The 17081-nt window shown below is 42.1% G+C and overlaps 1 protein-coding gene across 1 annotated transcript in view; it reads left to right on the top strand.

Annotated features, from left to right (window-relative positions):
* zcchc7 (zinc finger, CCHC domain containing 7) overlaps nt 1–17081 on the top strand; it is a 55438-nt gene that overhangs the window by 20368 nt on the left and 17989 nt on the right. Inside the window, exons 4-6 of the mRNA XM_062429330.1 lie at nt 14744–14799; nt 15225–15362; nt 15472–15642. Of these exons, the coding sequence (XP_062285314.1) occupies nt 14744–14799; nt 15225–15362; nt 15472–15642 (365 nt within the window). The remainder of the gene's footprint in view (nt 1–14743; nt 14800–15224; nt 15363–15471; nt 15643–17081) is intronic.

Consider the following 17081-nt stretch of genomic DNA (forward strand, 5'->3'; position numbering starts at 1 on the left):
GAACCCCAAACACACACACATATTTAGGGTTAGTGCACTTGCTCCGGTATGCAAAGGGTTGCCTAATAATAGCTGGGCAATGTTTTTCACAAGGTCCCAGAGGATCTGTGTGTGTGTGTGTGTGTGTCTCTGTGTGTCTCTGTGTGTGTGTGTGTGTGTCTCTCTGTGTGTGTGTGTGTGTGTGTGTGTGTGTGTGTGTGTGTGTGTGTGTGTGTGTGTGTGTGTGTGTGTGTGTGTGTGTGTGTGTGTGTGTGTGTGTGTGTGTGTGTGTGTGTGTGTGTGTGTGTGTGTGTGTGTGTGTGTGTGTGTGTGCGCGCGCTTTTGATACTTGGCAGTGCACCACACAGACACACAAGTGTGCCTGTTTAGCAGTTTCCCCTCCAGAGGCTCCTGGCAGTGTGTATGTGGCCATTCCAAGGCTTCTCCCCATGTCTCTTAATTAAGGCTCTCGTCAGACAGAGACCAGCTGGGCCTGGTCTGGCCTAGCTGGCACTCACTTTAATTTCAGTCAATCCAGTTCTTTCCCCATTTTCATCCTCCTCCTTTTTCTTTTCTCTCACTCACTTTCCCTTCATCTTCTGATTTTACCTACTGTTATATACAGTATGTTGTCTGATTGCTGTTCATTGGTTCTACATATTTATGACATGCGTAAGCTTAACTGGTTGACCTTTCCATCACACCTGCCTTCAATAAAGCGCTAATTAGGAGTCCCATTAGGATCTAAGAGCTTGCCAGTTAATAGGCCCTTAAATACAAGGATTTAGATGTTTGGTAGAACACGCTAAAGACCAAATGCTAAACGCAAGGAGGAAATGCAAATGTTTCCTCTTTAAAGAATTTGAATGGGAAAGGGCCTATATCTGTCTGAAAAATGTACAGTATTTTAAAAACACATTATCAGGTTTTAGATGACTGATTTTTATTAAAACCAAAATCTTATTCATAGTTAATAATTTAAGGACATTTTCAGCAGCTGCATTGCTTGATATCTATCTAAGAATTTTAAAATGTAAGGATTTCTGATGATTCAAGGTAGTATTCTTTCATGTCCACATCTTCAAAAACTGCCACCAAGCAAGACTTAAACACACAGCCCATACCCTCACATGCTAAGATTGAATATTCAGGAATTTACTATTTCAGCAAAAAATACATTGGTGTAGGACTGCAGCTAATGATTATTTTCATTATCAATTGATCTGACTAGTTCTTCTGTAAAACAATTCATTTTTCACAGAAAAAAATGCTTGTCACAATTTTCTAAAGCCCAAGGTGTTGTTATTAAGTTGCCCATTGTATTCAATCAACTGTTCAAATTTTAAACATATTGAATTTACTATCACAGAAGACCAACAGCAGAAGCAAATCATTACAAATAACATGCTAATGTTTGGAAATTTGGCTTTAAAAATGATCTCAACAATTAATTGATTATCAAAATAGTTGCAGATTATCTTTCTGTCAATTGACCAATCGATTAATCAACTAATCGATGGAGCTCTATATCAGTGTGATCATCGGTGAAAGGATTTTCATGCTGTCATGAGGCGAAGTGAATTTATCGGCAAGATATCCTGTCACCATAAGGGTGTCTTGGAAATTCAACATCAGCCCATATCTATACCCGCACTCCACCTTTCTTCCCCTTACCCTTCAGCTCCACCCCTCCCTCCATCCAGCCCATCTCTGTATTCCTCCACTCCCATTCCAAACCATCCTCCCATACAACAAGACCAATCCTTGGTTACGTGGCTGTTGCTATGCCGGGCTTCCAGGGTTAGGATTCATGCTATAGGCTGGCCTAAAATAATCCAGCTTGTACCTTGGATCCGTTTGAGAGGTCACACAGCTGACAGGAAACATTATGTCCTTATTCTACACATTCACAGTTCCTTTGATGCGTCCAAATGTGGTAAATGAATTTCCTCAGCATTGGTATGACGAGCTTTCCTTGCACATCTGTGTACCTGGTTTAAAGCATTGTGTGTCTGTGAATGAAGTTCAAGTCTTGTCTCGTGCACGTATTCCTGCGTGCACACATGCCTGTGCATTAGCACACCTAGGCTGCCCCTTTATCCGGGGGATTATGGTTAAATGGAATGCTGTGATTCTGGCGGCGAGCGACCGATAAAGCCAAAGTCGGCGTAGGAAGGAAAATTAATTATTGAGGATAAAATCAGAGCGAAGGAGATAGTTACCAACTCATTGTTGGGTTTAGTCATTGATATTTTGGCTCAGGCTTTCAGACAACACACAGTTCATCACACCCTTAATGTGAGCCTAGTTTTGTGTGTCTGTGAGCGCACCTATAGGCAGGTCGCTGCAAACTTTTAAAGGTTTTGCTTTTTGTCTTAGTTTTTTTTCCTGGGGATCAGCTGGAATCTTCTCAGGCAGGACCAGGTGTCTTCTTATTCAGTGTTATATAGTCAACATCAGTTCCCTGTTTATACTTAGCATTAAATAGTTATGCAGCAATCCAAAATGTAATAGCCTACTTTAATGGATATTCATTATTTATACATCTGCTTCAGTATGGACAAGATTTATAAACAGTGTAACTGGAATTGAATTTGAATTTGGACAAATTTAGTTAATTTTCAAAAATCATTTGTGTATTGATATGATTTGATGCTGAATTAAAATATTAAATATCAGCAATGGCAATGAAAATTGTTACTAAAGCCTTAGTCCTTTTAAAATAATGTATTTGAAGTTACAACGTACTATGAATGTTTTCCATTTTGATGAATTGTTGAAGTACAAAGTCTATTTTTCAGTCTCTTTGTGTGAGTAAATATCACAAATTTTAGCCTTCAGTGTTTAAGCAAAGTATTTGCACTACATTTTTTGAACAGGTACATAAAAACCTCTTAGTCTCTCAGTCAGTGCTTGTCATTTGGTGTGAAAGAAGCTGTGGCCAATACAGTATACAGATGAGTACATTGTTTAGGAGAAAATGTTCAATGCTGTAAACAGATAACTAAAATGTACCAGCACCTGGTTTCAGGTTACTGTTACAACACACTTGTAACCTACAGATGTTATTTTCTGGTCCTTTTCTGGATTTGGTCTCTTTGTCTGAATTCTTTGTGCAAAATGGGGTAACTTGTACCTCACTCGCAACAAGATCTACTTTGAATAAAACATCCCCGAATGAATGTACAGCCACATAAACAACCACATTCAAATAATTGTATCCTCTCTGTGATGGTGTTGCATCAAACTCCTCCCGAATAGTTTTATCAACACGTGGAGTTTGATAATGAAAATGAAACTAGTTAAGACTCCTGGTCCTGATATGCAGTCACAGATCAGTATTTTGGGGGCTAAGTAAAAGTAATATAATGCTTTACAGGAATTTCCAGTTTTTAACAGTCCTGTGTGGTTACTCTTAAAAATCAGCTGTGAACAAATAACCATCTCCGACCTTACAGGACTTTCTGTATCTAGACAGATTTGTGTGTGTGCTTGCAAGTATGTGCGTGCGTGCAGGTGAGTGCATTTCTGTCCTCTGAGTGCAGACTGATCAATAGTAATTGGGTTGAGTGTCTCAGGCCTGTTTCTCTCCTTTGTACTGTGGGCCTTTTGTAGGCTGACACAGGGCCAGAAGAGAAAACGGGACAGGGGAGAGATAGAAAGGATGAAAGAAGGGGGGAGACGGAGAGAAAATGGAGGATGTTTGCAAGTCGACGAGCATGACCGACCCCCTCAACCAAATCTCCGGATATTTATTCAGCATTACTCGCTAATCTAAAAAAATCTTCCTCCCTATCTGCCTGTCCTCTTTTTTTTTTCTCTTTTCATTCACACACTGGAAGGGTATTCATACATTGGCAGAAATGCATGTGTGTTTGTGTGTGTGCAGGTTTCCAGCGAGGGGGTATTGTAGGAGGATCTTAAAAAGGTGTGATAAAACAGAGAGATAACTTGTTAAGATGTATTATCGGGCGTCTCACCTTTTCCTCTCTTTCTCTGCCTTGCTTACAAACACAAACACATTCCCAGTCTATCTCACCATTCTCTTCCCTTGCTGTACTGTCTCTTTTATGACTTCCATAAAAGCGCTGTGTGTTGAGTGAGGGCGGCGGGCTCCAGCGGTATTAGCAGGGAAGCATTAGGCATAAACTCTAAGGTATATTAAAGCAACGGCCCTGTTGTTCATATAAACACGCCAATTCAATTTAGCCTGCCCCACGGGGAATGGGATTTTCAGCAGCTACCGAGAGGAGGAGGAGGAGGAGAGGGAGGGAGGGAGCACGAGCGGTGAATGAGGTAAGACATGAAGAGGAGGTGGGATGAAGGGATCTTGGGCAGTATAGGAAAGATGCAGAAGCAGGAAGAGGAAGGAAGAGGGAGAATTGAGGAAAAAGGTCAGAGATGTGAAGGTTGGCATAAGGGAGTGGCATGGTGGCTAGTTGCAGGAATTCATTATTGTTGTTTCATTAACTACCATGACGTAAGCACCTGTGTTTGTGTGTAAGCACCGTGGATTTAAATGTGCACACACACACACACACACACACACACACACACACACACACACACACACAAACACACACACACACACACCCCGTGGCAGGCAGAGGGGCTGCCAGTGTCTGTGCGGCGTTGCACGCTTGGACAGAGCGTTATGTGGGAAACCCTACAGTTATATTATTCAATCCAAATTCAAATGGGCTTGTCAGGAAAGCTCCTGCTTTTTATTACCTGTCAGAAAAGCCAAGGGATGGACGGAGCAGAGGGGGAGCAAATTAAACGACAGTAAATAAGACCCCCTATCTCTCTCTGCTCTCCTCCTGCCATTCTGCCAGTCCTTCCTGTGCTGTATTTTGGACACACACACACACACACACACACACACACACACACACACACACACACACACACACACACACACACACACACACACACACACACACACACTTACAGATTTGACAGCATGTTGTTGTTCAGCTCAATCTGTAGTTTACCTTAACCAGGTTTTATCTGTCAATCAGGTGCAGGAAGACCTAATTATCTTGTTCATCACTGAATACACTCTCCAGACAATATGGAATCAACTGAGTACGTCACATATTTATTGAATGCGTTTGATGTCTATAAACCTCATTGTTTAGGAGGGCGGGATCTAAGAAAAAGTTAAGAGGACTAGAAATGAAGGGGTTTCTTGAGGATGAACTGTTTATGATGAAAGGGGGTAAAAGAGCATCTTGTTTCCTCCCTTTATACACACAAATACACCCACACCCACAACCTGAACAGCCTCCTCCCGTCTTACCCCTTTCAGCCAGGCATAACCTCTGCCATCTGTCCACCCCCCCTTTCCTCTTCTCTTCTTCCTTTTTCCCTTTTCACCCTCCTCCTCCTCTGCTCTTGCTCATCTCCACCCCCCCCCCTTCATTTAAGTCCTCAGTCCCCCACCTTCACTTGATGGAATTCAGTGGAATGTTTAGTGTTTTCCTCGAGAGTCAAAGGGAGATTTATATATCTATGACAAGGCTACTTAGAGGCAGAAGTTTTTCTAGAGTCCAAAGCGAGGAGTGTGAAGCAGTGAAAGTTTTTTATTCACACATTATAATCATTTATGTAAGTTATTTTTGAGATTTGGATTTTAAGGCTGAACAACTCAATGCTGCTTTGACTAATATAGTGTCATCACATGACTTCAGAGTCTCAGTCTCTCTTCAGTGTCTACATCTAGCATGTGACCAGTACTGTCATTCTTAATGGAGACTTTTAGACATCCAGTAACACCTGGAAGGCCTTGTTTTTCAATTTAGCTTTGTAACGTCAACATTAAATTTTCAGGCCTGGTCAGATTTAATGCATTTTACACAAACCACCATACCACATATTATCTGGAGAAGAAAAATCAGTTTCAAGCTATACAGTCTTGTGATTTACGTTTCTACGTATGGTACGTTTATCACATGGCCAGGTCTTCATTTATACTCCTTTTCCTCCTTTTAACAATAATACAGCTGAATCTATTAATTTAAAAGTCCAATAAAAGAATAAAAATAAATAAAATATGTTGTTACATGTTGTTACATGTATGTTGTTACAGCTCCTCATATAAGTATTCTCTTGCTTTGTTTATCATTACAATATTTTTGGGTTACCAACATGACTGTTGAATAAGTTTAAGACATTACTTTATGTGGTTCTTTTAAGACAGGAAGTTGCAATTAAATATTTTTGTTATATTTTCGACAGTAGAGAGATGACATGAAATGAAGGGAGTGAGCTACAACATGCAACAACTGCAACTATGCGACTATAAACAATCAATTGTCAAAGGGGTCTATGTATAGATTAATCAATGGCAAAAAATAATAGGTGCATTCAACCCTAAATAGAATATATTGTTTTTTCCTATTCTATCCTACATTTACCTCCAACTTCTAACTTTGCCAGGTGAAAAGGACAGCTGGATGCATTTATAAACTGCATTTGAGTGAAGCGATAAAAGAGCCTTATTAGGAGCTCCTCTTCTAATCCTCTATTGTTCTTTGTCTGTCCCCTGTCCCACAGAGGGGCCGCTCTAATTAAAGACTAATAATTGTATTGTTTTATAAAGCCTATGGAGACAGAGATTCTGCTCTTCAATCATTCACTCTCTCCGATGTACCCTGCCCATCGAGGGCTATCTCGCTGTATGAAGTCTCTAACACAGTATGACTGACTGTTTCGGATGTATGTGTGTGAGCTGTGTGGCATACAGTAGGAGGAGGAAGGAAAAGCCAAATCTAAATTAAAACTTTAAAGCACCATTATTTAATTACCCCAAAGGCTGTGTGTGTGTGTGTGTGTGTGTGTGTGTGTGTGTGTGTGTGTGTGTGTGTGTGTGTGTGTGTGTGTGTGTGTGTGTGTGTGTGTGTGTGTGTGTGTGTGTGTGTGTGTGTGTGTGTGTGTGTGTGTGTGTGTGTGTGTGTGTGTGTGTGTACAATGAGGAAATGATAAGAATGTGAGGACATTTTGGCCAGTCCTCAAGTCCTGACACACCTTCAAAGGGCTGTTTGAGGGTTCAGACTTGGTTTTAGGTTAAAGGTATGAATTGGGTTTAGGATAAGGGTTGGGTTTAGTTATTTATTTGTGATGGTTAAGGTAAGGGGCTATGGGAATGCATTATGTCAATGAATGTCCTCACTAGCTAGCCATACCTATTTTGTGTGTGTGTGGTGTTTGCTCATGCAATCTTGTGGTGCTGTCCAGGAGCATTTCAGTTTTTCAATTTGCCGTTCTCCTCAGAGTGTGCATGTGTGTGTGTGTGTGCAATGGGTGTTCATATGTGTATTTGTATGTGCAGTGCTTGTGACCACAGTGTAACCCCTTATTGGTTGCCCTCTCCCATTGCCCCTCCTTCACCCCTACCCTCCACGCACACAGGCGCACACACACACACACACACACACACACACACACACACACACACACACACACACACACACACACACACACACGCGCATGCATGCACACATGCTGAAGCGCCGGCAGATAAAAAGGCATTATGGTAAATTCCACTTAATGACAATTTTTTAATTTGGGGAACAGGGCCTGGTGAATGGAGCTTAATTACCGGGGCCAAAGATCCCTCAGAAAAATAACCCCCTCGACGTGCCCAACCTGCCTGATAATGGAGCGCTCCGCAAAATGCCTCAGATTAACCAACGTCGTTTATCTACCCTCCCCCCCTCCTTCTCTCTCTGTATAATAACAAAAATAACAATCATGAAAATTCTATCTGCCTCCCAGCCCCCTTCACCCCACTTCCCTCTACCGCCTTTCCCTCTCCCGCCCACTGGCTGGCTCACTCCCGCAGGAGGAAATTCATCAAAATGAAATTGAGGTTGCAACTCACTGGTTTTATTAAAATATATTTGCCCCTTACAGACATTGTGCACTGGTGTATTAGTGTGTTTTGCCACAGAAGACAAAACGGGGTACCCTGAATAATTTGGTCAGTTTTATCAGCGATATTTTCTGTGCATGCGTACACAAGTGTGACTTGAGCCATAAAAAACAAACACTTGTTGACTAGTCAGCTACTCTGCCATCGTACTGCATTAAGTTAAAACTCTGAAGTCGTCCCTCTATCCAAATGGGCTTATTGAAAACAACACATGGCGCCTCTTTTACAGCAGTAAAATCTATTTTCTCATATGGCCAACTGTGTAAAGCTCTTGATTCACACACTGGTAAAAGGGTTCAACTTTAATTTGCTGTGTAAGTAATTTAGGATTATTTAAATTCAGATATTATTCTGGGGAAATATTATAGACAACACTGTACAAACTTTGTCACCCAGTTCTTATTGCAATCGTCTATGATTTTAATATTTTTTGATACGCAATGTCAGTCCCACAGAAGACAGCATATTGTTTCTTTTCCTAATCAGATTCTTATTTATATCTGACAATTATACTATACTGTATTATGTAAATTACATAAAAGCCATGATTTCACATCCCCATCTAAGTTCTTTAACTTCCAGGTAAATTCCAGCACGTGAAGCTATTCGAATCAAGTCTGAGTCACTCATGCAATCGCACACCAACTTATCACTGGATCCATTTGACATTTGTGTTATGAATGAAAAATCTCATCTTGTAGTTGGAGATAGCTGGAGAGATACTTTGGTAGAGAACGTACATGTAGAGAAGCCTAGTTAGAAGTCAGATCTTGCACTGTTTTGTACACCCATAATGTCATAGGCACAAACCAACCACCCAAGCATTTCTGGGGCAATTAAATAAGGCTATTTTTAATTCTGTCTCCTTTTGAAATATAGATTCATGATTGGTGGGACCACCAGAACCGCTCACAAGTCAGGACAGTGTTTTTAATAACAACCACTCTGATTATCAGCAGATAAATGGAGATAACTTTTGTGTTTGAATTGAAAATCTCCACAAAATAGACAGCTAACGGATATTAAAAAGACACAATGACTTCTGTCAAACCCTCACACACTGACTCGGTTTTGGATAACTTGAGCATGGTTCCGCCATACTTGTACACACGCACACACACACACACACACACACACACACACACACACACCACACACACACCACACACACCACACACACCACACACACCACACACACCACACACACCACACACACCACACACAGAATCACTTTTCTTGGCCTTCTCCGGTCCCTGTTGTTGTGTACCCTGATTGGACCATGTGGTTGTCATGCGGTTGCCAGGCCGCGCCCCTGCTGTGTGGTAATTGGTGTCTATGGTGTTGCCGCGTGGCGACGGTGCTTTGACTGACAGGTTTGGCCACCTGCCCTGCCCTGGCTGCCAACATGGTGTGGAAGGGGGCGAAGAGGAAGGGAGGAGGTGGCACGGGCTGGCAGGGGGTGAACACTCGGCATGTCATGGGCGGAGGGGGGTGGATAATCAGAGACGGGCTGCGATGAAATATGTGATGGCCGACCACAAGGCAGATTCAACAGAGATCAGGGTGATGGCATCTGCTTGTATTTCACTTTTCCTCCAATCTGCAGTCTCAAAACTGACTTGACGCTATCTTTTCATTTCTCCTTTTAAATAATGCTTATTACATCAATTGATGATAGCTTCTTGGACTGTAACCAAGGCAGATTGCCAGCATCATGCAGCAGCTTGGCCAGAAAGAAATAAGAGTTCTGCTACCCAACCAGATGTTAAAAATGTAGGCTTCAGCTGGGTTTTAAATTTTGTTCTGTGCTTTCCCAGGTTGAGTACTGCTATGGATACTTGGTCCTTTTTGTTGATCCTGTGATGCCAGGAATTGGAAGGTGTATTAAAATAATATGTAACCAATGCAATTTTAGGTCAAATTATGTGGAAAACATGCAAATGAAAGCTAGCCATCTTTGTCAAAATGTGTAATTTTTATAGTTTATTTTTTATATGTTTGACTATTGATGATGATCAATTGTGTGCTCCTGTCAATTTGCTATCACAATGGACCACTATGGAAATAAGTCTTGGACCAGTTAGTGTGTTATCTTTGAGTGTGTTATATATAGTTTGATGTCCTCCTACTCATAATGTCAAATAAACTAAAATAAAAATATATCCTTTCCGTAAATGAAGAATATCTTTGACACTGTGATGTTGACGAGCAACCTGCAGTTTTGACTTCAACTGGAAATTTACTCAACTGATTTTTAACTTGACTTTTCTGTTGGGGATCTTTTTCTCTCATCCTCCATCTAACAGAGAGATCAGTGAAGATGGGCAAAGAAAGAGCATGAAATGAAGCCAAATGAAATCTGCTGCTTTAATCTATAATCGGTCTGTACAGCTATTGATCTATTCCCTGCATGGCAAACATCTACACACACACACACACACACACACACACACACACACACACACACACACACACACACACACACACACACACACACACACACACACACATACACATAGACAGTGTCTGTCTCCTCCTGGTGCAGCATATCATTTCATCTTCTTTACCTAATTTGCTCCCACTCCTTCGTTGTCTTTCACATTTATTTCTTCTATGAAACACTTCGTCCTGTTCTACCTGGATGCTGATGTTGTCCGGTGGGCTTGACACTCAGCCAGCTTCCTCTTTTGTTGTGTTATAATGTGCTCCATGGCCCATACCCATGCATTTTCATCATCCTCACCACCCCCCACCCCTCCTTCCTCTCACTGCTCTTGTTCATCTCACTTGTTCTCCTGCTCTCTTTGCTATTGTGTTTTACACCCATTGCCAGACTTTTCTGTCACACAAAAGAATAGAGGAAAGCTACGAGCATGTGCGCGTGTGTCTGCGTGTGTGCCTGACTTAGCCAATCTCTCACTGTGTTTAACCTTGCAAAGGGCAAGGCTGTAGGGCAAGGGTGATGTCACAAAGGAAGCGCTTTTTTTTTACATGGACACACGGACATACACACCCACAGCCTGCACACTCCCGCCCACCCTCACCATTGTGATGTATAGTGTTGCTAATCCGGCCCTGTCGCTTCAGTATCAAACATAACCTCCATTTGGGGGCAAGGCCCCTCTTTCACTCTCCATTTTGTGTGTGTGTGTCTGTCTGTCTGTGTGTGTGTCTGTGTGCGTGTGCAACACTAGTTGGTGTGTTAATGGGCCCAGTCAACACTGTGGTACAATGGGCTGGTTTTGGGATGCCTGTTTAAGTGTAGGGACAGGGAAAGAGGGATAGGGGCAAGGCGGGCCAAACCAAGGCTTTGATGTTCCTGGGACGGATGGGAGAACAGCTTGTAGATGACATGCACACACACACACATGCACACGCAATGGTTACATTTGAGGGTGGTTATTAGGAGAGACTGCCCCATTAGGATGGGTGTGTGTCTTGACATTCTCAGGCTATTCCTTTGGCTATCTGACTCAAACCACCCTGTATCATGTGAGGGATGGTCCCTGATATTCCCTGTGTGTGTGTGTGTATGTGTGTGTGTGTGTGTGTGTGTGTGTGTGTGTGTGTGTGTGTGTGTGTGTGTGTGTGTGTGTGTGTGTGTGTGTGTGTGTGTGTGTGTGTGTCCATTTGTGTGTGTGTCACCCCTGGAGAGCTGGGTGTTCATGGTTCATTAGCCACACGTACACTTCCGTTCTGTTCTCGCTGGTAGAAGGGACAGATTCAAAGCATTTACACACACACACACACACACACACACACACACACACACACACACACACACACACACACACACACACACACACACACACACACACACACAATTCCTCTGTTTTGTTCTGTTCTGCCAGCTCTGATGAACTGACGCACAACCTCCTCCCCTCTCCCCCTCATCTTCTTCCAGTAATCAGGGTACCTATGAGATAGACAGGTAGCATCTGTCGCCTCCTCTCCCCTGATCCTTCCCTCCCTCTGTTTCCTTGTCCCCCCCTCTTCAACGCCATTGTGTTGAATTTCCCTCGACGGGGCAGTGATGTGATAATGTAAGAGATGTCCCGTAGAATCAAAATCAGTGCGACTTGCTGTAAATGGGGCGCTGTGGTCAAATTTCTCAGTTTTCCTACAGATTTATTTATTGAAAGCATGTGGGCACCATTTGAGACTGTGATGTCCCTCAGACTTGTCATGTCATTATCCACCCATACATTTAATAGGATATTTGGACTTAGACCTCTAAGATGGCTGTAAGGAGGGATTCAGCATTAGATCTAGTCAGATTGAACAGTTGCAGTCAACATGGCGGAGGCCTCTCTCTCGAGTCCGTACAGCTGCTCAGTGAAGCCGCTGCCATCTGCTTATTCAGCTCCAGACTCCTTCAGATCTGTTGGGCCACGATGGAGTCAGCAGCTCTGATGGTTTTGGTTTTGAACGGGGCCTCAATGTTGATTAGCATATTTTCACCCAGTGTACAGACAACAGCCCCCCCACCCTTTCCTCTTTTCTTCCTCCTTCTCCACACCCCCCCCCTCACCCCCCATGTGTTTGATTCCTCGGCCGTGACAAAGAGCTTCACCCTTTATCCGTGTGTGTGTTGGTGAGATGGGGGGCCCTTAGATTAAGGGAAAGCTTCCTGCTCTTTATTTGGGGAGTCCCCCTGGGAGACGCTTTGGGAATGACTTTCGTTGAGTCACTAACACCACACACACACACACACACACACACACACACACACACACACACACACACACACACAATTCTACACCCACGTACACACCTTTCACCCCAGTCTTCTTTTAAGCTGCCCATTGACTGGGTGCTGGTTGTTGTGTAACACCAACTACGCTTACACGAACGAACGAACGAACGAACGAACGAACGAACGAACACAAGAACGAACGTGCGCACACACGCACACGCACACACACACACACACACACACACACACACGTCATGCCAAGGCCCCCCAGATTGCCCACAGTAGGTGTGTGCTACAGAGGATCCCAGTTCACTTTTCTTACACTAACCAAAAGTAACTACACTACAATAACTCTAGCGTGACAGTGTGAGACACCACACTGTGATGCACTGATCTGACACCGTGCAGTAAATTTCAAGTCTTGTATGTAAGCTTCAGTGTGGTCGGTCACTTGGGGAAAGTGAACTACTGATAACAACGGCACAGAGCACCAAATTAAAAATGTAGGCTAACTTACCAAAGCTCTTGCTCAAGTATTATCTGTGGTTGTACTAGAGTTCATAATAGATAAGTGCCAAATGTAATATTCGTACTTACTTAATCACCACATACTCCTTTTGAAGAGCAGGAGAAAATGTGACTGATTCAAATTCATATAAACCGTAACAGGAAAATACACTTTAAAATGAAATTCACACCATGAGCTTAATGGCATTAGTCACAAATTGAGTAACCTTAAAAATGACTACCCGATTACATAATACATTTAAGGCTTGGAGCTCTGAGTTCCAGCTTTGATCAGCAGTATAGATGCTAATGTTAAAGTCAAAAATCTTTGGAAAAGCTTAGATAAGCCACACCCAACATATCAACTTTTCAGAAACTAAGAAAACAGTCTTTGTTTTAGCTCAGTTACCATCCAGAAAAGATTTGTAGGTTTTTATCTCCCTAACATGAGTACCCTTCAGTGCTGATAAAACGTAGAATTCATCTAAATTCACCTTTTTATATGACAAAAACAACATGGAGTTCCTTGTTCTTTGCTGCATGTGTGTTTTTTGAGGTGAAGGTTGTGGCAGAAAGAAGCCCCATCCAAACAGCAGCCATTTTAATTTGTTTGACAGAAAGGGAGGTGATAACCTCCCTCTGCAGCGGGGAGAGGAGGGGAGGGGGGGGGGGGGGAGGGGAGAGAGAGAGAACGAGCGAAAGCAAAGGAAAGAGGGCTGAACAGAATAGCGATAAGTGGCTAGGTAGAGAGAGTTAGAAAAAGAAGGAGAGAGAGAGAGGTGGAAAGGAGAGTGAAATATTTGATTATGGCTCAAGGCTGCGTGTTTGTCCAAAGGCTAAAGACTGTCAACCAGCTAATCGCGGGGGCAGATGTGTGGGTGTGTCTGTATGTGTTTGTGAAAGCATGCAAGCCTGTGTGGGTCATCGCTATCAGCATATAATTTATGCTGAGTACACGTGTCTGTGTGTGTGTGTGTGTCTGTGTGTGTGTGTGTGTGTCTGTGTGTGTGTGTGTGTCTGTGTGTGTGTCTGTGTGTGTTTATGTTACGATCTCTGGATGTCAGTTATAGTTCTGTGGGCCTGAGGAGAATACAGTGGTCTCCCTCAGGGCGCTGTTAGTGCCACTCTTATACAGATGTGCTGGGCTGCCACTGTGTCAGTTTCAGTGTGTGTGTGTGTGTGTGTGCATGTGTGCATCCCACTCTTACAGGAAGCTAAAGTCATTCACATGTTACAGTTCTCAACAGGGTTAATATTACATCTTTACCACAGTTCTGATATATTGTTCAAGTAACCGTTGAAAGCAAAGATTACTGTCATTGTCTGCAGATGTAGGCTGCTGTAAGCAGAAATTTGTGACATTTAGCAACACGTTTGAGTGCATCTCTGATCTCTTTCCTTGTTTGTTTTTTATTGTATTTTCGTGTGTGCTTAATAAGAATAATTTATCCTTCTCAAAAAGCTGAATCTTGCAAAACAAAAATATCATCACAGTCAAAATCACATGCAATTGTACATGAATGTAAAACTTGTGCACAAATGAATATCTGTATTTTATCGAAACTGGATTAAAAAATGAACGCTGTCTTAAGTTACTGTATGTTAAAGTGCCTTTTTCTGTTCAGATGCTGAAGGAAAAGAACAAGATGGCACATGGGTGGTCTCTGATAAGGACAAGCAGGTATGAGGTTGTACAGCTTTACAGTATTTAAAGTATTTTCTGAAAACCAAGCAGGAACAGAAGGTTTGTTGATTCACAAATGAACAAAAAAAGTATGTTTTCTCAAATTTGCACAGTGCATATACTCGGTTAATGAGTACTGGCTCATTATGAGCATATATGTAAAATGTAATATTAAAAATTCACAATATACAAAATTATGGTACTACTTGTGCTTTGCCCTGGGATATGGATATAACACATCCTCAGCTGACAGCTATAATCTATTTCTTTGTTTCTCACAAATGGTTAGAAAATGATATTTCTCTCATTTTCTGAATTGAGAATTGAACTTGTGTTTTGTGGGTACAAAACTTTCAGGTTAGTTCATCGAGGCTAACACCACTAACATGATGCCAATGATGCATTGACTGTCTGTGTTTCAGGCTCAGATCTTCAACAAAGACAAAGGTGCCAGGTTAGCGGTGCAGCGAGTGTCAAACAGATACTATACCAGCAAGAACGTCCAATGCAGAAACTGCAACAAGAACGGACATCTATCCAAAAACTGCCCCGAGCCCAAAGTCAGTTCCACTCTGTGAACACTAGCATGTAAAGCTTAGACACACTGATGTGCACAAGTATGCACAGCTGCCAACTGTATTGTGCCTGTATATGTGTGTGTGTCTGCAGAAGTTGTCTTCCTGTTTCCTTTGTGGCACCCCAGGCCACGTGGTCAGCGCATGTCCCAATAAACACTGCAACAACTGCGGGATGCCAGGTCACCTGTACGATTCCTGCAGTGAGAGGGCGTACTGGCACAAACGGTGTCATCGCTGCAGCATGACGGGACACTTCTTTGATGTGAGTATAGCTTCATGTTTTTGATTGTTCTCAACAGGTTACACAGGTCACAATAGGTTGGAATTATTAAGCGAAGAAGAATCTGGACCTCAGTTGGGGTAAATTTGGAAGTGTAATAGATTGCTTAGAATGTCATTGTATGCTGTAGCATTAAGGATTCCCATTACTGGGACTTCAGAGCTGAGCTTAAGCCAGAGTGTGTGTGTGTGTGTGTGTGTGTGTGTGTGTGTGTGTGTGTGTGTGTGTGTGTGTGTGTGTGTGTGTGTGTGTGTGTGTGTGTGTGTGTGTGTGTGTGTGTGTGTGTGTGTGTGTGTGTGTGTGTGTGTGTGTGTTCCAATATCACTTCCGCAGATTTTCCACTAATAGTGATGCTACCTGTAAAACTCAAAATGTTAAGACCCGGTGAAATGAAAATTTCTTTTCCCCACACTAATCCTGTGACCCTGTGTTAATTGCTTATTTATCTCCTATTATATGCCAAATATGTCATCAAATCAGTATTTTTACATTACTACATATTTTCCTGTAAAATACTCTCAAATGTTTGCTCATAATGTGCTTATAGGCATTTACAAAAGTTCACCTAATCAAACGTCACTTTGTGTAAGTAGCTAGCCACACTGGACATATTAAACTGCACTTCACTATTTGTGAGTCATAGTCCATAACAGAACAATATGAACAAAGACAGGAAGAGATATGTGTTTTGATATCAGTCGGCAAAAACTTGTTTTCATTCACAGAACAATGTGGCTAATTCACTGAAAACTATCTTTATTATCTTAAATGAATATTATCTATCACATTACAAGCAAAAAACATTCTGCAGATTTTCATTCTGGATAACAGCTGAAAGCTCTAAAAAGGTCTGCAGATTCCGTTTGGGTCTGCTTTTGGCCACATAGTTTATTTGAAACAAGGGAATCAACACCACGTAACAAGACCAAATATAACACACCTGTCCTGTGTGAAGTAAGTACACATGGGGTAATGTGAGGAAACTTTCTGTGGTTTCTGAGATTAAAATACAAATAAAACAATAAAAAAATACAATTTATCACAGGAAGGAAGAAAAATCAGTACAGAAATGAATCAGACAATCAAGAAATAGACCAATATAAGAAAAAGGAGGAAATGAACTATTGCACAAGAATAGCCTTGTATTCAGTCAGCTTTGTGAACAGGCAAAACAGGTAGAATCTCCATAGCGTAGTCAGAATATAGAACAATTATAGCTTAATGTAAACAATACAATCAAAGTATACTGCATGCACCTTACATTTATTTCCTCTCCATCACTCCGTATCTCCCTAGCTCTCCCTCTTTTCCCCCCCTTTCACCCCTTTCTCCCCCACTTTCTCTCAGTAATAATGAGTGACCAGGGGTCAGCACACGCTGCTGTTCACATTAATTGATACACTTCAGCAATTACAGCTTAG

The sequence above is a fragment of the Scomber scombrus genome, chromosome 2 (assembly GCF_963691925.1).
Source record: "Scomber scombrus chromosome 2, fScoSco1.1, whole genome shotgun sequence".
Lineage (NCBI taxonomy): Eukaryota > Metazoa > Chordata > Actinopteri > Scombriformes > Scombridae > Scomber > Scomber scombrus.